Here is a 23,670-nt window from a genome sequence, read left to right as displayed (position 1 = left end):
GAAGAAGTTTAAAGAGGATATCTTATTTACTCAAGATTACATGGCTTGGAAGGAATAATGCGAGATTCAACCTCAGTTCTTTAGATTCCTGACCTAGTGCTTTTGTATGATACCTAAGCACATGTTTCATAGGACTTCATCATAATCTGTTCCTCACATGCATGAGGAGAGTATAGTCAAGTGATCAATGAGAATGTTGGTAGGCAATTGACCTTTCCATTGTCAACTAACAGATATAATTGAATATTTTCTATTTTGAACACTAAATGATAGATTTTGTGTTAGTTCCCTTTAAGAGAAGTCTCAATATTAAATTCTTCACACAATGCAAAAAGTTGACTTAACTCTTTCTTATAACATTTTATAAGCATAAATCCAGGGTAATGAGCCCCCGCAAAGGAGAGGTCACATTTACTATAGATCTATTTGTTTTGTAGTTATGAAAGGGTGATATCAGTAGGCCTCTCTAGAGTTATTTTTCAAGCTTTGTGAAACTTAGACCTATATATGAATTTTTTTAAATTATGTCACAGCATAAAAATAGCTATGGAATGTGCTCTTTTGATAGTCATATAATTTTTATTAACTCCTAATTACTCATTAATAACTGTATTTACACATAACTCATTTTACATTAAGTGAATAAATATCAAATTTAACTTTATTTAATTGTTTTGAACATTTGGAGTAAATAAGACTAAATACAATTGTAGTTTATGTGTACTCTTTCAAAATACTTGATGTTTAATGTTTTTTGTACAGTGATATTTTAATAGTAATATAGTGATTTTTTTTTTTTTTGAAGTAAATATATTCTGCATTCTTGTAGGTTACTATTCGAGCTTCAGTTGGACCTCTTCAGTCAGGATCTTCACCTACACCTTCCATTAATGCAAGCACTTCTACCCTTCAGCTCTCACCTCCAAGGACTAAAAATATAACTGCTAAAAATCCCACAAAATCGAATACAAGTAAACCTAATACAACCAAATCCAATGCAAGTAAACCTAATGGAAATAAGCCTAATGGAAGTAAATCTAAATACAAATCAAAAATCTCTAATATGCAAAAGAAACAAAGCACATTGGCTAATAGCAATAAAAAAATCAAAGTTAATACTGCATTGAGGAACTTAAGGTGATGTTTTATTCCTAATATACAATACCAATTTAAATTTAAGTATAAAAACATTATACTTTAGTTAATTAGAATAGTAATATGGCTCTTACTTATTACTTTTGTTTTAAAATATATTTATACCATTTTCTTTGTGTCTCCATAAGGTGTCGTCGGGGCATTCACAAGTGCATTGAGTGCTGTTCTGAAATAAAAGATTTTGCAAACCATTTTCCTACATATGTCCACTGTAGCTTTTGCAGATATAATACTAGCTGTAGTAAAGCCTATGTAAATCATATGATGAGGTAAGAAGAGTTAAACCTGTAAATTGACAACTAAAATTATAGGACAGGAAGTTTTTGTTTTGAAGCAAAGTTATCCCTATTAGAAACTAGTTTTTCTCCTCAAAGAGCCAAAAGGACCTAGCAGTAAGGAACTTCTAAGATACTATCTGATGTTATTTTCCAACATAGTAACTCAAGTAATTACTGGTCTTAAATTGTAAGAACTGTTAATTAAACTAATAAAATTAGGATAGGTTTGTTGGGGAAATAATTATTCTGTTTTTTATTTTTCCCTATAGGTATTTAAAAATGGTGATTTTCAAATAAAACTTTTAAGTGTTTTAAGCTTATTTAGCATACAAATAAATGTCCTCATTAGGAATATCCTCTTCAAATTAGTCACTTTGCAAGAAGCTGTAGTTTTGTGATGAAATCCAGTGATTACTGCTTCTGCTCATAGAGGAATAGCTGTACCTAAATTTATTGATAGTTGAAACTATTAACCTTTTATTCAACTAGTAGCTGTAGCTTTTTAATTAATAGCTAACATTATTGGAGGATTTTCAGTGATGTTAGGAACTTCATTGAATCTGGTTTTCTTTCTATGGTCCTTCATCTGTCAGGCCATCTATACATACATTTGTTCAGTGAAAAGGAGAGACTATTCTGGTTATGATGCCACTGTTGGAATTCTTTTTCATTAATTCATTTAATTTATGTTGTTTGAGTACCTATCATTTACACTATGCTAAGAAACCCCTTCAGAACCCACATTACTTTCATTTGTATTTCTTTAATAGAAGAATATTTTATTCTATCAGGATGGATTTTTATCTTTAAAAATAGTTCTTCCATTATAAATGTGATATACTGTTTATTCATAGTGAGTTTGTTCCATTTAAATAAATATTAGAATTAATGTATAACTGAGTTTCTTGGAGATCATGACATAACCTCTGTTTTACTTTCTTATCATTATCAGATACTGCTTTTCCAGAATTCTCCTACCTTTCATGGTAACTTTAGCCCTTCTCTCTCAGTTTTTCTGCCTTGATGATTGGCCTACCTCCTGGTGTCTTGGCTTCTTTAGTGCCAGCACTTCACACCAGCTTTTAAGTTTTGGGTCCTCTTCATTTTTAGTCTCATCCTATATACTCTTCATTCCTTCTGAATTCTTATTACTCCATGATGTTCAGAGTTTTGACTCTTTTTGCCAGGCTAGCAGCATTCATTTAACTTTAGAGTCATCGTGGTCCTCTGTTTCGAATCCTGTTCTTTTCTTTGTCCTCTACATTTTTATGCATGCTCACCTAGCATAAAAGCCAGTTTAAGATTTCAGCCTCTTCCCCTTTCCATCTTTATGTATGCTCAATTCTAGAATACAAGAGTTTATTTATTCATTCTGACTTATAATCTTTAACTTTGATTAAGACCTATCTCTTTATTTTTCTTTTTAAAGACCTCCTTATTTTTACCTAAGTGTTTGTTTAATCCTTTTTTCAGTACCCTAAAGATTTTATTTTCATCTTTTAGTTGTTAACCCAACTTATTAATTGCTCGATTGAAGGTCATCTTTTTCATTTTTCCTAAAAGCTAGCTCTTTTCAACTCCACATATTTTTCTTCATCCAGATATTAATCTCAGAAATTAAGCTTGTCCCATTTCTCCATAGCCAATTCTATCTCTTATCTCCTTCAATTCATCATAACCTAATTCAGTTAACTTGTATCTTCATCCCTATCTCACTATTGGACTTCTTCTGCTTATAAACACTTTCAGGGTTTTGTTTCTTTAATTTTAGGATGAAGGAGCTATGTCCTTCCTGAGGATGAAGGAGCTATGTCCTTCCTGCGTATTTTCTTTATTTCTTGTCTGCCTTTTTCCATCAACGTTTTTCAAAATGTTTGTTGCCAGCTTAATTGTGACTCATTTCTTTACCCTTTTGAGTATCATCCCTACCTATCAACTAACACTGCCCCTTTAAAGATTATTGTGTCATGTACTTATCACCACACTTTTCCTCTTTTTTCATTCTTTACTCCTTAACTTTATTTTTAACATTGTTGCCACTCACTTTTGAAACGTTTCTCTTTAGTCTCTATTAAGCTGTTAATACCATTTTTCTTCTTTTTAGGTAACACCTCTTTCATTGCCTGTCTCCAACTGTTTATAGTCCCTTTCTTAGTAAGTTTAGTACTTGCACTTTCAGCTTTCAACTTGAAATCTTAGAATTTCAATCTTTTGTTTTTCTGAGATCCAAATATGTGTTCTAATTATTTTGTAGATGCTTTTACCCTAGACCCACTGGCATCTCAATAGAACAACAACAACAACAACAACAAAAAAAAAAACGCCAAATATTATTATCTGTCTCAGATTCACATTACTACCATCCTAACTTTTTAAGTTCCATCTCTTTCAGGGCACCATTTTGTGTGAATGTTTAGCTCCAGCTAGAAATAATTTACTGTTCCAAGTTTCTGAAACTCAAGAAGTTCTTTTGATTCACTGTGCATCATGGCTTCCTGAGACTGCCTCCCAACCACTGCAGTATCTGATACTCCTATTGCTCTAAACCAGGCCCCATCATCTTTTCCCCTAGTATACTTCTGGGTGGAATGCTAATCTCTTATTCTGCTCAAAACACAAAGCTACCTAAGGATGTCTTTTATTTTGCCCTTAATTTCTAAAGGATCAAATTGGAAAGTATTTTGTGTTTCTTAAACTAAGGTTTATTCTGGCCTTCCTTTTTCCATTTATCATAGGTTTCCTTCCTGTCCTGAAGAACTTCCAAATCCATTATATCTCCAACCATTTGCAGTTGGCTCAAGACATTCTTCTTACCCTTTTCCAAACCACCCAAACCTACATTTCATTGTCATCACATATACTCCTTATTCATTGTTAGCTCCTTCTCCTTTTTTTTTTTTGTTTTGTTTTTCCTTCATTGATACTGTCATTTCCCTTTGCCTTCTCACTGAGTAGCACACCCTTATTTCTACTTACTGCAGATACTTGATCTAGGTTTGAAGTTTTTATGAAGGGAAGCTTCATTTCTCCAAAAGATGTGTACATTCAGTTCTTACCCTATACCATACCAACTCTGTAGCCTTTCAAGTAGTCTTTTTCTTTCTGGTCTCATACCTGCCCAGTCTCTTCTATAAAGAGAGACTCTGATCCTCATAAGTTGGCTAATCTTTTCTAAAGTATTTTTCTTCCCATACTTATTTTATATAGTAGTTTTTTCTTATTCTTTATTAGTCCCCATGACACCCTGTCCTTCCCTCCCAGTTAATCTTTCAAATGTCTGGTCAGTTCTTTTGAATTGTGTACCATTCATCTGATCTGCCTTTCATTTTATTTGTGTATGTAGAATCTCCTTGAGAAGTGATCTTTGTATTTATTATATCACTTACTACATTATAAACTATAAATGATAGTTATTATTTATAATTAAAAGAGGCCCCAAACATAATTTCAAAGAAGAGATTAAAAAATCTTGAAGCTGTTGAAACATCTTTAAAGTCAGACTCTTTGAAGGAAACAGATCATTAACTTCATAATTATAAATTATTTTTTAAAAATAGTATTATTGGGGTCAGTTATTTAAATTATTGTACTTTGCTAATAGCTTGTAAGTGGTAATAAAAATCACCTGAGAAAGTGAAAATTAACTACTATATAATATTACTGTTATTCCTTAAAAAGATATATGAGACAACTTTTTCTTCTACATGTAAGAGAATTAAGTTAATGGACATTACTAATATCTCTTTTTAATAGTATTTATATCACCCAGATTCATTTTCACAAATACTGATTATTACATACTAGGAAGGTACAGTTTGTGTTTTAGTCAAAAGACCTGACAAGAATAATTAGAGAAGGAAAAGTTTATTTTGGAGCTCATAGTTTTAGAGGTCTCCGTCTGTAGATGGTTGACTCCATGGGCCTGGGCCTGAGATGAGGCAGAATATCATGGTGGAAGCAAATGGTGGAGGAAAGCAACTGGGAACATGGCATCAGGAAGGAGAGGCAGAGCACTCTCATGATCACAAAATATATATCCAAAGACGAGCCTCCAGTCACAACCTACCTGCCTACAGTTACCACCCTGTTAATCCCTATCTGGGATCATTGCACTGATTATGTTAAGCCTCTCATAACCTAATTGAGTCATCTCTAAACTTTCTTGCATTGTCTCACACATGAGCTTTGGGAGGCATATGAAACCATAACAGTTTTCTAGAAAGTGTGATAGGCAGGTAGTATTGGGGGTCAAGTCCTTGCTGTTAATTTTTGCTAATTAGTAGGAGAAATATGTTTACCTAGGTTAATGTGATAAGCAGATGACTATGAGAGCACAGAGAAGGTAAGAATAAATTCTTTAAATAAGAAGTAGAGAAGACTTTCTATAAATGACATTTCTCTTAGGCTTTGAAGAATGATGTTAAACGTTTCCAAGTAAAAAAGAAAGCTGTTGTAATGATTTGTTCTTGTACACAGAATTCTGTGTCACTGTTGATTTTTATCTTGCATTAATTTATGAATATATATTCATTCCACATTTATTTATTAGCATTTATTCTGTGTCAGACCATCTTCTTCTCTTTCACTCAACCATGAATTCTAGGGCAGGCAACTTACCACTCTAGTTATTATATCATCATTCTACAGTTTAGTGTCTTAAATAGTAGGTATACCATCAATATTGTTGGATGTTAAGAAAGTCATTCCTTTTGTGTTTCTCAGAAAGTTAAGTTGTTTCTTACATGGAATCAAGATTATTAAGGAAAATATGGTCAAAGAGGGATTTTGTCCTCAATTTCCTTGAGGTATAATTTATACCTAATAAAATTTACCTATTTATGAAGAACAATTCAATGAGCTTTTGGTAATTATAGTCATGCAGTTGGGTAGCAGGTTTTTTAGACCTACGTCTTAACACTGTATTTTTACTGTATTGAATAAAAGTCTTAGCCTTTTCTGTTTTCTTAGGTGTATTTCTGTATTGCTATCAACTTTGTGGAAATAGGGAAGAAAGGTAGCTTTTTCCTCCTTTTTATTTGTGAGTTGTGATTCACTTTTCCATTCTTACATTACACAAAATTGCAGTTGTAGAAGTTATGTAGTAAATACAGATGAGTCAAAGAGGCAGTATAAATGCTTTTTTTTTTTTTTTTCCAAAGATAGGGGAATTCTAAATCATAACTGGATTCAAACAACTAAAAATTTAATTAGGAACATTTGTAGATATTTGGTTCAAGTTATAGATAGATGTGGAAGCCATCAAAAGACCCTAAAGTATAATTTTTCTCTCCCCTTATCAAAGAATAAATAAAAACAGTATACTTATTTGAAGAGAAAAAACTTTAAAATGTCATTAAAAAAATAACTTATTTTGAACTGAGCCTGGTGGTACACACTTGTAATCCCAGTGACTTAGGAGGTTGAGGCTAGAGGATTCCAAGTTGGAGGCCAGCGCATCAATTTAGAGAGACCTAGTCTAAAAATAAAAAGGCTGGAGGTATATTTCACTGGTAGAGCACTCTGGGGTTCAATCCCCAGTAAACCTGCCTCCTAGTCTTGGACTCATTCCTCTAAGGAAACAATTATTTATATATTTTTTTGCACACAATTTCAGGGCTTCCCAACCCCCTGATCTCTCTAAAAACTTTATTTTTGTGATAATATCTTAAATTCATAAATCTCCAAATAATAGTTACCCCAGCTTGAAGAAATGATATTTGAAATCTTCTGAGGCTGTTTTCTGGGGATTATATTTAGCCAGAACATTTCTATTCTTTTACATACAGGCTTTACTGATGTGAGTAGCCATTTACCTAGTTTGTTGGCTGCTGCTTTTCAAACTTTAACTTGTGTAAGAACCACTGAAAAACTTGTTAAGGCAGTTTCCTGGATCCCACTGCCAGAGATTAATTCAGTAGGTTTGTGAAGAGCCTAAGATTTTGCATTTCTAAATAAACTCTCAGGTGATGGTGATACTGTTGTCTGTGACTTTCAGATATAGTGTGCTAAACTACTACTGGTTTTCTAGTACAGAAAGCTTTCCTTATTGACTACAATGTTTGGTTAGTGGTTTTTTGTTCTGTGATTAGAGGAAGCATTAAGTTATGAGTTCTGCTTTTTTTCTTAAACCTCTACTAACAATTACAAAGAACTGTCTAGATGTTTGAATTTACAGATGGTAAACAGTAATATTTAGCTCAAATAGTGTGTACTTTCTAGATCAATTGAATTCTGTTCCCCTCCCTCTATACCAGCATGTTAAGATTATTAAAAAGTTATTTTCAAAAAGTTGATTTCTAATGATAATTCAGATTGTAGCAAAATTAGTTTGTTAATAAAAATTTAGAATTGTTTTAAATGCATAATAAATGAAAAATTTAGTTTGTTTTTTAACTCTTTGAGCATTTCCTTTTTACATAATGGTGAGGTATTGATCATCTAAGTATATGCTTAGGGAAAAAAGTATGTGTCATTAGGAATTAAAAGCAAAATGGAATATCAGATCAAATGTTGAATTAAACAGAGTTAATGGTTCAGTATTTATACTGTAGTCTTTTAAAAACTAGAAACTTAAGTACAGACTTGAAATATGTTTATAAATTAATTAATTATTATTATGAAATAATAGAACTCTATATACTAAAATTATTAAAATGTCTTCTGTCTCTCCAGCTTTCACAGTAGTCGTCCAAGTAAAAGGTTTTGTATATTTAAGGAGCATTCTGAAGATCTCAGGTAACTAGTTGATTTTTTTTAATTCTTTCTACTAAACAATGGTCATAATTTACATTCTTTCTTGCATAACAAATTTATTGAGATATAATTCACATGCTGTACAATATGCATTTAACAATAAAATTAATAGGTTATGGTATTGTGCTATATTATTCTATACAGTATAGTATAGCATCCAAACCTATAATAGGTTATAGTATTATACTGTACTGCTGCTGTACAGCAATGACCACAGTTAATTTTAGTACATATTGGTCATTCCAAACAGAAACCCTTTCCCCATTCATTAGTGGTTATCCCCATTTCTTTTCAACTCTCCCCATTACTAAGCAATCATGAATCTACTTTGTGCCTATGTAGATTAGTTCATTCTAGATATTTTCTACAAATGGAATGATAGACTGTGTATGTAGTCTTTTCCAACTGCCTATGAAAGGTTTATGTATATTGTAGCATGCATGTATCAATGCTTCATTTTTCAAAGTGCTGAATGATATTCCATATTATGAATATGTCATAGTTTAGCCATTCATTCAGTTCATTTTCACTTTAGGTTGTTATAATGCTACTGTGAACATTTACATATTAGTTTTTATAAGGACATGTCTTTTTATTTTTCTTTAGTATATACTTAACATTGAATTTGCTGGATTTTATGGTACATTGATCCTTTTGAGGAACTGCTAAATTGCTTTTCAAAGTAGCCTCATTATTTACATTCCCACCAGCAGTGTATGAGGGTTCTAGTTTCTTCACATCTTTTGTAACATTCGGTATTATATCTTTTTTTGTTATAGTCATCCTAGTTGCTAGGAAGTGCTGTATCATTGTGGTTTGCACTTTTAAATTAAACTGTCTGGGAGTGCCAGTTTGGAAATCTGAGTGATTCCTAATGGATATTACATTGTTCCTTATAAGACCTGAGATATGCCAGTGATCTCTTGATAAATTTATTTCATTGGTGACAAATGGTGTCAAGACGAAATTCTCATGCATTTGCATTGTAAAATGAAAGGAAAAATCAGGCCCACCAACAATATTTGAATATCAAAAAGTTACTTAAGATACCTATTAAAGTGGCGCTGTTAATTTTTGAAGCACATATATGAAACCACTGAAATTCTTGAAATCAGTATTCTTCATAATTCTTTTTTGTTTGTTTGTTTCTTTTTCAAATAGAAGTATACAGCTTAGCTTCTGTAAAGAAACTATGGATGAATGTTGATAATTAGCATTGGTTATACCACACACTGAATTCAAAATCCACTGAGCACCATTTTTTAAAATTCTGATTTCCTTAGTTTCTTTTTCTTTGTTTATTTTCTGCTTATGTTGCTATTCTCCTTGAAATAACAATATCTTTGTTCCACCAAACTAATTTATTGATAAGTTTAGCCAAAGACTTGTTTGATGCTTTGGGTTCATGGAAAAGGAGGAAGAGGGAATGGCATTATGTCTTAGGATCTTTGTGTTTATTATCTCCTATGCGTAGTTTACTCTTTCCCAGATATTGTATGGTTAGTCCTTTATCTCCACTCTGACAGTGATCCTTTCCTTAATCACTGCATTTGAAATTGTATCCACTCCCCCATGCTTCACTCTAGCACTTTTACCTCCTTTTAATATTTTTTTTTCATAGTGCATTTGCAATACTGTATATTTTACTTTTTGCTTGTCTGTGGTCTGTGTTCTCTTACTACATTCTATGTGGCTTGTGGGGTTTTTTTTTTTGTTGTTGTTGTTCATTTGTTTTTGTTTTGTTTAAGCCTAGCATATAGTAGGCATTCAGTAAATATTTGTTGAATAAATTAATGTATATGGAAAAAATTATGTATTTGGACAAAAGGTCCCATTTATGATGCTGAGCCAGTAGCTCACAGGAAGATAAAAAATAATGGTTCAATATTAAAACTCTTAGTCTCATTAGAGTGTTTATTGTATTCAGAGAAATTGATTGTTACTTGAGGTACTGCCTTAATAAAGACTTTTATAAGAATGAATAGGATTTATTGCATTTTAAAAATCAGATTTTAATTTGATTTTTACCTCATTATTATCTAGCTCAGTTGTGTGTTAGTTTTTTAAACGAATTATCTGATTTTTTAAAGGTCTGGAGTGTTTTTCTCTCAACTTCCATATGTCTCACATTGAAATTGGTCAATTTCTGTGAGTGGAACTTAGCATATTTATAAAATTCCATATCCCCCAATCTTTGTAATTACTTATTGAAATGGAATATTTTTTATTGTGTATATTATGTGTATTATGCATTTATCATGTATGTATTGTAGCAGGTCCTGTGTAGATGATAGGGATAAAGCAATCTTGGAACTAGCCTTCAGGGAATGTAGTTCATTAGGTGGGAAATAAAGTATGAACAGAAGTAACTATGGATTTTAATAAGTGCAATAAGTTATTTCAGAGAAGTGAGAGATTACTTGGAATAATCTGGATAGGAATTAGGTTTACTTTGTTTTTAAGGATGAGTTTTGTTTGTTTGTTTGTTTTTTACTGGCAGAAGAAGCAGAGGGATCTTCTAGTTGGAGAAAATAGCACAAAAGTATAGAAATGAAAAAGAGAAGGCATACAGAAAGAATGGCTAGTAGTAAATGGATGGAACATGATGTTTGTGTGATAGTAATGGATTAAAGTCTGTAGCAACAATTTTGAGCTTACAATCATATTGGAATGCATTGAAAATTAAACTTAGGAAATTTGGACTTAATTCAGAAGGCACTGGAGAACCATTAGTGTTTTGTGTAGAATGAAGTGATACTGAAGGAAAGTTGAATTCAGGGACATAAAAGGTGAGTTGTAGGTGCATAAATCATTTAGATTAGGGATCTGAATTAAGGTGGTGAGGTAGTATTACATTGTATTTATGATGTAATATGGGCTCTGGAATCAACGTGCATAATTTTACACCTGATTTTGACCTTTACCAGCTCTATGTCCTTGGTAGGTTACTAAGCTAACTCTGTACTGTATAAAAGGGTAATAATTATAACACTTAACTCTTCAGGTTTTTGTAAGATTTAGATGAGATGATATGTTTAAAAGCAGCCTGGCACAGAGTAAGTACTCAATAAGTTGTTAATATTATAAAATGCTTGACATATTAAATGTTTTAAGAAAGGAGAAAGTCATAGGTAACTATGGTTTGAGCTTTAGTGTCAAGTGAAATGGGACCATAAGAAAGTCAGGAGGAGATGATTTTAGATTTGATGTGCCAGTGAATTCTCTCAGTGCACATATGTAGCATGCTGTTAGAATAGAACTTAAGGGGGGAGAAATCAGTCTGAAGTATCCTGTTTGTTTGTATTCATATACTGGTAAAACATATATATTATGTAATGAACATCAAATATATGAACATTGAATGTATATACTTTGTATTAAACTGATAATAACAGTGATCAGTTAAATGATCAGTTTTTTTCACCTAAACAAAATTTAGGTGAAACTTTGATTTATTAGCGAGATTCCAAAGACTCTTATAGAACCCTAAGTAAAGGAGCAACAGCCAGAGCAAATAAGGAAAACAAAAAGTCATCAAGAACTTACTGTAGTTCTCTCTGTTTTGACCTGCTAAGGCAGCATAATGCTGTCTTTATTTTCTCTGGACTTGGGTTTCTTTCTGCTTTCTCTGTACAGACCATCTTTTCTCTACTAATGACCCAACTATAATATTCCCAGACTCACATATTTTCCCAAATCAAGAAATTTGATTATAAATTCCAATTACAAATCCCTGTTTAAAAACAGCCATCCCTTTTTAAATTATCTATATCCAGTAGAATAGGCAGTAGCCTGGCTTCTTTACCAGTGAAACTCTTTTTAGTATCTATGAGGGCAGTTTGTTCATAGAAAAAATTGTAGTTAGTTATTTAAGCTAAGTATTTTACATTTTAACTTTCTTTAAGCTTTTAAGTCTAACTTAGAAATACTCCATTTAGAATTTGAGTACTTTTTAGTAATCATTTTCTAGAGGAACTTTAATTTAATGTAAGATGAAGTTCATTTAAATTGAACGGACTGAATTTTTTTCAACAGTGACATTTAAGTTCAAATTACTTTAAACAATTTAGTGTCATTTATCCATTAAATATACTTGATTTTCTTTTAAACGGCACTTCAAATGCTTGACCCAACTAGCACCCAATTGCTTAACTTTTTAATAAATCTAATAAGTTCAATTATATAGTGGCTTTCTAAGTTCTCTGAACCATCTCAAAATTTTTACAGTCTTAATAATATTTAAGATACTTTTCAACTAAAAGTCACAAGATCAAACACATTTTAAATATGAATCTTAAGGCATTGACACATAACTTTAATATACCAGTTATGTTTAAATACTTCAGATAGCAAATGTTATTCAGTTTAATTCAGTGAGTATAAGAACTATTCTGGACTCAGCAAAAGTTTTTCATGATTTTGGGACTTGTTTCCTAACTTCCTTTGAAAGTCCTTAATCATTACATGTGTTATTTAAGAATCAAGAACATACTGGAGTTCTCCCTGCTTTGACCTGCTAAGGCAGCATGATGCTGTCTTTATTTTCTCTGGACTTGGGTTTCTTTCTCCTTCCTCTGTACAGCACTCACGAATTTTGTTAAAAAGAATGAGTAGTATAGGCCCCATCAGGTAGGCAATAGCATTCACAGTGCTGGGATGATGAGGATTCCAAATTTGTGGACTCCAACATTTTTATTAACTACATCAGTTAATTCCATGTTAAATAATAACCACCCTTGGAAGATCATGCTAAAACCTTGGCATGTAGTGGCAGGTATCATACTATACTTCTAAATACTTTATAATTTTCTTCTAATTTTGTCCTCAACTAAATAAAACACTAGATTATAAATTTCATTCAAGTACTGACTGGCTTTTGTTGTTGTTGTTGTTGTTCATAATAACAGTGATACAATTGTATAAAGACAACCTCAGTAAATATATATTGAGTGAATGAATGCTATTCTCACTTTGCATATGGGCAGAGGAACAAATAGAATGTGACTCGCCTATATTAATGCAAATTGTTAATGGAACCTAGACTGGTTGTAGGTCTTTTGACTGGTACAAAAGATAAATATTTATAAAACATAAATACTCTATGTAAATAAGTAGTAGCAAAATTTGGACATAGCTGTACCATTTTATAGAGAATCATTTCAGTTACATCAAATTTATATAACAAATAGCAAGTTACATTTATTACACAAAAAGATAATTCGTGGAAAAATAATCATTGAACTTGTATATAGATTTAACAACAGATAAAAACTTTTCTTTTATGCTATTTTTTTTTAATAGGGGCATTACTCTAGTGTGCCTTAATTGTGATTTCCTAACTGATGTTTCTGGCTTAGATAATATGGCTGCACACTTAAGTCAACATGAAACCCATACTTGCCAAGTTGTAGTAGAGAAAGGTACGTATATATAACTGTGCTCTTGTGGATTTTGATATTTATTCCATTATTTTTGGTCAACCACAATATGAACTCTTTACTAAATCGTTACTCTCATCATAGTTCATATGCTGTTGTAAATATAAAACTTTTCTTCTAATTTCAGTTTCTGTCTGTATCCCAACTTCTGAACATCTTTCTGAGTAAGTTTAATTTTTTTTCAGTGCATTATACTTTGATGGATTTTAGCACTTACTGCATTTTTAAGTGTATCATTAATAGCAATGAAAAATATTTTTTAAAAAATGTTTTTTAAACCTGCTTGTTGAAATAGGTTCCTGCTCTGTGGAGCTCGTGACCTGGTGCAAGACAAGTTGGAATTTCCTAAGTTCAAAGTTCTGAGATATTTTCTTACACAAAGCCAGTCAAGCAGCCAAGTTTATGACACTAGCTTTCATTATTCAGCTCTGTTCAGCTTGTAAATGGGTTCAGATTCCTGTTCTACTTTATCTTTGTGTCAAGTTGACATATCTTAACATACATTTTTTTTTTCTCTCCAGTTGGTTTTCTCTAAAAATAACTTATTGCTATGGTCTTTTCTTACTTTGCTTAAAATAATTTGTGTTTTTCTCTACTGCACTTGCTTTCAGAGTAATACATTCCAAGTGATATGGTTGTTTGTCTTTTCTTCTGTTTTGTCTGCTTCTTAATTTCATGTCTTAAGTTTTTGGACCAGATGATTGTCCTTTTCCTCATTTGTTGTCTGTCATTGCGCTATTTTTTTTTTTTCAGGTGCAGAAGCAGCCCAGAGATTTCAAAAAATATCCAGGGTACACCTGGACAGTGTCCCCCTTCGATGGACACAACTGATGACTGTTCTCTCTTTCCAAGGAATGTGAATAATTTGACTGTGGGACCTGCTCTAGGTTGTGGCCTCAAGAAATCATATCTTGGGGAAACTCCCTTCCTGCATGACTGGCCTCTTGTAAGGCTGATGTTGATTTGGCCAGAGATGGCCTCGGGGCCCACCAAATTGAGCATACTTCCCACTGGCAGCTTTGGCTCTCCATCTTAATAAGCTCACGGGCCAATTATAACTAAGAAAAAACCTATCAAATCAATGGTTCAGCATACAAATTAAAGTTTAGTCATTTTGGCTGCTACCCATAAATCTTCCTCTATCCTGAATGCAATCCAAGAAATATAAAAAAATCTAGTTGTTAGGAAATCATGACTATTTTTCATGTCCTTGGAACAATAGGTCTCTATAATTATGATTCAAATCATAGTTATTTTTACTGTTATTTAAAATTTATCACCCAGTATTAACTCTGAAATTTTCTCAACAATACCAATTCTCAGATTTTTTTATTTTTAAAAAATTTAGTTTAATTTTAATAGCTTGATTTTATGTTCTCTAAATTTAGTGATATCTACTTTATGATATCTATTTTTTTATTCTTTTCTTTAAAACTTATTCAGTGTTTATGTTTTTAAGAACACCAGGAGATTCCTTAAGAATTCTCTTCAGATTTCACATAACTACCTGTTGATAGCTTTATAGTATGGCTGTTCTCAGGCAGTTATGATATCTTCTGTCTTGTTTCAGGATTATTATGTATATTACCTCAATAATTTTGGCTTTGAAGGTGTTAAAAATTGGTAAAGCTTTCAGATCTTAAAAACAAGTTTTAAAGTAACATATTTGTATATCTAATCTGTAATTTAATAAAAATTTTTTTGTTTAAATGTCTCATTCTTTGCTAGTAAACAATTTCTTATAAAAACTGTTTTATCCTATTGCTTTAATTGTTATATGGAAGCGTTGTTATGTGGCATGCAAACCTAAGAGCTAGTGCATCTTGCATTTTTTCCTCTAGCATAATTAAATTTCATTATACTATACTAATTTCTTGAATTTTATTTTTTTAATTTTTAATTTTTTTTAAATTTTAATACTTATTTGTTAGTTTTTGGTGGACACAACATCTTTGTTTGTATGTGGTGCTGAGGATCGAACCTGGGCCGCACACATGCCAGGCGAGCGCGCTACAGCTTGAGCCACATCCCCAGCCCAATTTCTTGAATTTTAAAGACTAGCAAAGTGCCTTTTATGCCTTAATAGCCATAAGGATCATCAGACTCTGAAATTATAACTCAGGTGTGGTTTCTTTTATTCTAAAATCAGAGATAAAGCCAGTTTAGATGACTGCTTATTTTGTAATGTTTACCTTATGAGTATTAATCAAAAAAATTAAATCCTGTTAGCTTTAATTATCTGGACAAATTTATAATGTAAATGAAGGATATTCCAGAATGTCCAAAGATGACTTGTTTCTTAGTATTGGACTTAGTAATATATTATTCTTTATTTCCTTATCTGGCTCCCTGAAGTTTTATCATCTTCCTTCTTTCTACCCAATTTTTAAAAATTTTGCCCAGAAACAACAGTTTATTTCCACTTTTAACATTAGTTCTTTATATGTTTATAGAATAGAAAATTTGCTTTTCCTTGATTGTAATTAAAAAATATGATATAGCAATATATGAGTACTATTTTATAATTTTTCTGAGACTTAATTTTTTGTAGTATCAAGTTCATTTCCTTGAAGTATAAACTATATTATCACCTGTAACTTCATTTTTTAAAAATTGGTTTGACTAAAGCAGGACAAAGCTTGCTAATTATTATAGGTAATTAGTTGAATTTGTGTGATACTAATAGGTTTTAGCTTAAGCCTGATCTTTCTTTACCATCAAGTTATTCTAAATAGTTTATTTGCCTCATCAAAAATAGCCATGTCACATGTTTATGCTTTTTGATTACTGTTGAATAGGTCTAATTTTTAGTTTGAGTCTATTGTCATTCTTAGAAAATGACTCTTAAGCTATAGAAACTTGGATTCTTGCCTTATTGTCACATTTTGGCAAAACATCTTGCCTATATTTTAGATGATGGTCAATACTTTGAAGAAGAATGAAGTAGGGAAGAGAAATACAGGAATATGGGGTAAAAATCAGGAGACCACCATTTTAAATCTGGTATCAGGGAAAACTTCACAGAGACATGACATTTTGAGTAGAGGTGTGAAGGAGGTTATATGGATATCACTTGGATATCAAAAGAGCATTTCTGGGAGGAAAAAACCTTCAACATGGGATAATTCTGAGTTAAGGAACTGTTAGGAGACTAGTTTGGCTGCAGTGGAGGGAAGAAGAAGGAGACTAGTAGGAGATAGGCCTGTGAGATAATGTGGACCATGTGGTATATGAACTTAAAGACCATTGTAAAAACTTTGGGTTTTACTTTTAAATGAGAAGCCATTAGTGAATTTTGAATAGAGGATACCTCAATAAAACTCCAAATAAATAAATATCTAAATGTAAGAATACTGTATCCCATTATGTGCTTTCTTGATAATAGTCCTAAGATACCAAGGGCAAAATCAGGGAGATTACTTAAGGGGTTATTTTAATAACACAAGTGGGAGCTGATGGTCGCTTGGGTAGGTGTTAAGTGACTCCTTTTTGGATGTGTTTTGAATTTTTTGGTAATTTAGATACGAAGTGTGAACTAACATGTGAGGATGATTCATAGTTAATATTCTGAGCAGCTGAAAAGATAGCATTGTTATCAACTGAGATGCAGAAGACTCAAGAGGAATAGGTTTGGGAGTGAAGAAGAGGATTTTAGTTTGAGACATGTTTTAGTTTTGAGATACTTATTTGATAGCTAAGTGGAGATGTCATAATCCTTTATGAATTTAAGGGTAAGTTTTAGGCTATAAGTATCATTTAATATTTTTAAATGTCATAAGAATGGATACAAGTGAGACTGGGGGATTCTAAAAAGATCAATGTATTGTTAATCATTGTCAATATCCTGGTTGTGATATTGAACTATAGTTTACAAGATGCTATCATTGAGGGAAACTGAGCAAAGTGTACTTGAGATTGCTCTGTATTGTTTCTTATAACCTTATGACCATGTGTGAATCTACAGTTGTTCCAGCATGAAAAAGTTCAATTTTAAAAAATTCATGGAAGTATATGAGCTCATCAAGGGATAACAGTGGAAATAGAAAAAGGGCAAGGTCCACAGGTGAGCTCTGAGGACTCTGATAATAAAAGGTTAGAGAGATAAGGAATGTACAAAGGAAATTAAAGAAGGTATGGACAGAGATGTGGGAAGAAAATCATGAGTATGGTGATGCCCTATTTGTAAATGCAGTTACTAAGTTTTAGAGGTCTAGGGATCTGTTTTTCAATACTGGTTATGACTAAGTTTCATAGTTTATTCTTATGAATTCACATATCTACCTCAGTAACAGAAACAGGAATTCTTGATCTTGAGAAAATTTAATATCCATCTTACTCTTAGGCACATTCAACTCTGTATGTGTACTCTTATAAAAATAACCCTCTTGTATTTTTATAAAAGAAGGTAATTGTGTCATTATTTCTCCTGTTCTGTACTGTAAAATTAATGCCTGTAATTTATACATAATTTTGGGAAAACTGTTTCTGTGGTCAAAATTCAGGTTAAAATTAAAATTCTTTAAATTAAATTTAATGTGGGATTTACCATGTTATATTTGGCCTGTGAGTGTACAAAGAGTATTTATTCAGCCTTTGAATTTTTTTCCCTTCTATCATTACTAATTTCATGACAATCTCCATAGAATGGGCTATAGAATAATGATTAGATTTATCATTCTGATTTTTCTATTGGAAAATATAAATGTAGTGTTGAATAAGGACTCCTAGAAATTTCATTCATGTTCCTGGATCATTTATAAGGTAGAGTGCATAATTAGATGCAAGCAAGTACATTTTCACATTTTTAGAAATTTTATCTGGAAAAAATGGTTTCCTCGTTATTACATTTATAAAGTCTAAGAAATATATAACAGTGCAGAGCCTCTTCTGATTATAGCAGCAAGGGATATTTTTGATGAAGAGTACGGTTGCCTAACATGGCTTCACTGAGATGCTTAAGAGTTTCTCATAATTATGTCTAGTTTCTCTCTAACTTCTTGTACCTAGCTTTTGCAGAGACTGTTAATATTTCCAGCATTTGTAATATCTATTAAGATTCTTGAATTTTTTTTCTCATTTTGTTAAATTTAATTGCCTTTCTTAATGAGATCAAGGGGTCTTTCTTGATGATAAGATTTGAACATTTGATACCCAGATTTGATAGGTTCAGCCCTCTCAGACCTTTAAAGTGACAGGGTGATGTGATAGGAGTCTAGGCTCTGTAATTGATTGCCCAATTAGGAGTTCCTACCCTGTTGTTTTCTAGATGTAAGTGACTTATGCAAAGGCTACCTAATCTCTGTACCTCAGTTTCTTATTTATAAAACAAAGATTACAAAAGTACCTACTCTGAAAGTCTTGAGGGAATTAAAGGAGTTAGTTTTCACTTAAAGTACTTCAAAAGTGATTAGCTAGTTCTGGTGGCTGAGGCAGGAGGATTGCAAGTTCAAAGCCAGCCTCAGCAATTTAGCAAGGCCCTGAGCAACTTAGGGAAACCTTGTATAAAATTAAAAAATTGAAAAATAAAAAGCTCAGTGGTTAAGCAACCTTGGGTTCAATCCCCAGTACCCCCCCCCCAAAAAAAAAAGAAAAGAAAAGAAAAAAAATTAGCACATAGGAAACACTATAGAAGTTATATTTCTACACTCCATGATTTTATTTCTGCCTACATTTTATTTAGGTGGAATTGCCCTGATCTTCAGCCTTCAATTTTTCTTTCTAGGCCTCCCAAACCATTTACACAAATTATTTCTGTTAAATTTCTTTAGAGGTAATTGCTGCATCATGTATTAGTCATACCATTCGATTTTTGGTCACTAAAGCTCATTAAATTTATATTTTTAAGGAATTTCTATGAACACTTCTGGGATTATTTTAGTCGTGTCTTTTATAAATCGAATCAGTATTTTCCCCTAAGTTGTAATACCTTAACTTGACTATAGTATGGACATCTTATACTTATGACATAATTCACTTCTGATTTTGAGATGTTTCTGCAGTCTCACTCTTGTCAGCTTGTATTTGACCACATACAAAAGTTTACTATCATCTACCTCATTAGAGGGTCTCCTGTGCATCTCTTTTCTGTATTTTTTATTAAAATAAGGGATCTTATTGTTTTTAATTGTCCACATTGAAACTGTCCATACAACTCACTGTGAAGTCTGGTATTGTGAAAGGAATGTAGCCTTGAAATAAGATGGACTGAGGTTTAAATCCTAGTTTTACATCTAACTAGCTCTATAACTTTGAGTAAATTATTAACCTTCAAGTCAGATTCCTCATCACTGAAAGATAAGTAATAATTCTTTTTAGGTTGGCTTTAAGAAATAATGCATGGAAATAGTTAAATTACCAGTTTAAGTAATTCAGTTAACTATTGATTCTAAATTACTTGGTACTGACCTGGAAGAAAGCCCAAACTCACTGTTGTCACTGCTCCTACTCCAGCTTTCCTGCTCTTAATCCTGTTACTCCTGTGAGTACTGCCACTTCCTGATGGCAGGGGATCCTAGAATCTATAGAATCTTATCGTCACTGAGTTTCAGTGGCAGTACATTGACATTGTGGTTATCTGTAATTTTGACTCACACAGTACTTTCCTCCAGACTGCTTGGTGGATGACATCTCATCACAGTGCTTTAATTGAATCTTGTGTACAAATTTTCTAATGTAGAATTGAGAATAATTCTAGCTTTTTCTGTCTAAAGACTGGGAAACAACACTGCCTTTTTGAAAACTGGTACAGAATCCTATTTAGAAGGAAATCATGCTTTTTTAACTTACAGAATCCTTTTTTTGAAGAAAAATTTATTATTACCAAGTATTTATGTCCATAAATCTTGGCTGTTAATTTTGTAAGAGTGTATAGTTCTTCTAGTTAGCAGTAGTCACATAGCTATTTCTTTTGTAGAACTTTGAAATGATTTTTCAACAATGCCTCTCTTGAATGTTAGAGATATTATTGAACTTAGTCATGAAATTGCTCTTTTCTGTTTCCCTAATCTCCATTTTCCCTCTTTTCCAGTGTACCTACCTGTGTAGATCAGTTGTAACATAGAATAGAAGTAAAGTTTTGTAAGATACGTTTTCTTGACAAAAAGTGAGAATAAAAGGGTAATTCCCCTCTGGACCATTTTTAGAGTGTAAGAGCCTGTGGTAAATGCACAATAACTGAAATTTGGAAAATTAGGCTACTTAATGAGTTATCTTTCTTATTGATTGAATCAGATATCCTAAAAAGCACACTTTGAAGTGGTTTTAAAAATTAATTTAGTTCTTCAAGTGACTTCCAAGTTTGTCTAAGCAAAATGCAGTGTATTGACTAAAGGTAAAATATCAGCCCTAGCACTTTCTCACCAACTTTGTGGTCAAGTTGCCTCAGTTCATCTGTGAAATGAAGTTGATAATAATCTTTGAAGATTTAAGAGATGCACAGTGTGCTTTAAAGATTAAATTTGTATATACACTTTATTAAATTTCCTCTAATTTAAATGTACTAAGAAGAAATAGAAACAGAATTCTGACTTTCCTTAAAGCTAAAGAATCGCAAGAGAAATATTGGGTTTCATCCTTAGCACGTTACTCTTTTCATAGTATAATATAGATAAATCTTTTCACAAGTCATTACACTGGACACTGATATCCTGCCTTCAATGTGCAAGACTCTGTGTCAGGTGTTGGAAATGAACACATGAATAAAAGACATGATTGATGTCATTCACCATGGTAATTATAGAATAGGAGAATCAAAAATGTAGACATGAAGTTCATGCTGAATTCATATCTTCACAGGGCCACATAGCCAGCTGATTTCATAATCATTTAAACCATTATAATTATATATATTGAATAGCTATAATTTTTGTGAAATACTATCCCAGAAGGAATCAGAACCTGTTCTTAAAAGTGAAAATATCATTTTATTATACCACTCGCAACTAAACTGTTAAGTCATTAATTGTTTTTCATATATGCAAGCAATAAGTAAACTCTTCTAGGGGTAGAATGACAATGTTTTTCTCTAAGTCTTACATTTTAAACTATATCAAAATTTCTGTTAAAAATATTTACTCACGTTGAGTCTATGAACATCAAAGAATAAGGGCTTACACCATTGTTTTTCTTAATTTCTGAACTTGGAAGAATCATTGTTTAACCCAAGTTATAGAATCTTAAGTGTTCAAAATGGTCAAAATGTCTTCATATATTTAAGTTAGAAGAAGGAAGAGGAGAAGGAGGAAAAACCAAACACCAAACCACTCTGATCTATGAGTTTGGGCATCTTTCTTTAACTTGAAATGTGACTGGGGTTGGAGGTATGAGAGATTCTTTAACCTAGATTCTCTCACAGTCATTAATAAATCAAATTTTTGGGAACTGGAAGATAGTTTTTTCTTTTCAAGGTGGATATAACACATTTGTTCCTCATATGAAGTTGCTAGTCAGTAGATAGGAGCTGTGCATGAAGATGTGGTGGTTTTGTGGCCAGGCGTGGTGACATATTTAATGCCTGTAATCCCAGTGCCTGGGAAGGCTGAGACAGGAGGATCAAGAGTTCAAAGTCTGTCTCAGCAATATAGCGAGGCCCTAAGCAACTTAGCAAGACCCTGGGGATGTGGCTCATGGTTAAGTGCCACTGGGTTCACTCTCTGATATAAAATAATAATACTAATAACAGTGGTTCCTGGCAGTTGGGACTAATGCCTTTGATAACTGATTAGCGTGAAAGAATGGGAGAAACAGTGAGATGCAAAGATAAATGACACTGTTGTGTACTTCATCATTTAGAACAAACCATACCAGCTTTGGCTAGTGATTCTGTAGTTACTGCCATTTAAAAAAATTTTTTTGGTCTCCTGGTCTTAAGGGTAGTTTATAGATTATAAATGAAATGTCTAGGGTATAATTCAGTTTTGCCAACAAAACCACATAACACAATAGATTTCTACTCTTTCATTAATTCTGCCTACATCGGTGGTCTTTTTTTTTCTTGACATTTTCACATGCAGATATTTTGTTTTCTTTGTTTGCTTGTCTGTCTTTATCTAGTTCTGTCTTCTATCTAGAATGATTTTTCTGCTTTCTTCCCTAACTTTAGATGATAGCTCAAAACCAGGTGTTCAGAAATAGATCATTTCATACTAGAACAAATAAGGCTGATCCCAGTCCAAAAATCAAAAGAAGTATTGAATATATTGTGTTTAAGAGTAGTATGGAAGCTTGACAGAAGAATCAAAACAGTGGAGATAATTTAGGGAGTAAAAGTGGCCTGTGTTGTGCACTCTCAAGCAAGTCTTGAGCAGGAAGATTGGAAATAATAATAGGTAACATTTATTGATCACATACAATGTGCCCTATAGTCTTCCAAGTATTTGATGTTCATTTACTCATTTAATTCACGCCGATTTCTGAGATAATGCTATTATTGGCCTGAGTTTATGGATGAATGATTATTTCCCTCCTTACAGCTCATCTCCCCATATTGTGGTATGTTTATAGTGTGAATGAAGCCTCAAAAGAACATAACTAGTGTCATTGAATCAGAATATTCCTTTTATATGTAGCCTTATGTTGGTCATGTGACCTGCAGAAAAATACAGGAAACCATTAATTTCATTTAGGACTTTACAGAAAAGGGATTATTATTTAAAAACAAATCTATTTAAACAGGTTTCTATAGAGAAGAAAACTTACATACTTTCAATTTTATTTGCTAATGATGTTGAAATTGATCACCAGTCTTTCTGTTCTCTTTGCATTGAACTCAGATGTCCTAAATACTACACTACATTTTTCTATTAAAAAAGTACATTTATAGGTGAAAAGTGTAATTACTTAAAGGCAGGTCGTTAGCTCAGAACTTTGAGCTTAGCAAATTTGACTGTCTTCTCTAAAGCAGTTGAATATCTCAAATGATGATTATTTCAGCAAGTATCTTTAATGAATAAGAATTACAGGTATGAAAATTTTTTTCTTTCCTGAAATGTTAATAATATATCAGTAGTTATGTTAGAACTTATTAACCTTAGAGTATGTGTCTCTAG

At 32.2% G+C, this 23,670-nt stretch overlaps 1 protein-coding gene across 6 annotated transcripts in view; it reads left to right on the top strand.

The window, feature by feature from the left end:
* Positions 1-23,670, top strand: part of Znf280d (zinc finger protein 280D) — a 111,786-nt gene that overhangs the window by 67,669 nt on the left and 20,447 nt on the right. For 3 of the 6 annotated variants that reach the window (XM_046460802.2, XM_046460804.2, XM_046460805.2), the window contains 5 exons: positions 830-1,137; positions 1,284-1,424; positions 8,106-8,168; positions 13,488-13,606; positions 13,752-13,788. In XM_046460802.2, the coding sequence (XP_046316758.1) occupies positions 830-1,137; positions 1,284-1,424; positions 8,106-8,168; positions 13,488-13,606; positions 13,752-13,788 (668 nt within the window). Of the gene's footprint in view, positions 1-829; positions 1,138-1,283; positions 1,425-8,105; positions 8,169-13,487; positions 13,607-13,751; positions 13,789-14,377; positions 15,339-23,670 lie in introns of those variants that run through there. The other 3 variants (XM_046460806.2, XM_046460807.2, XM_046460803.2) reach the window with 3 other exon arrangements.

The sequence above is a fragment of the Marmota monax genome, unplaced genomic scaffold (genome assembly GCF_021218885.2).
Source record: "Marmota monax isolate L192 unplaced genomic scaffold, Marmota_monax_Labrador192_F-V1.1 WCK01_AAM20220418_F8-fsc00001, whole genome shotgun sequence".
NCBI lineage: Eukaryota > Metazoa > Chordata > Mammalia > Rodentia > Sciuridae > Marmota > Marmota monax.
This window is presented reverse-complemented; position numbering and strand designations above follow the sequence as displayed.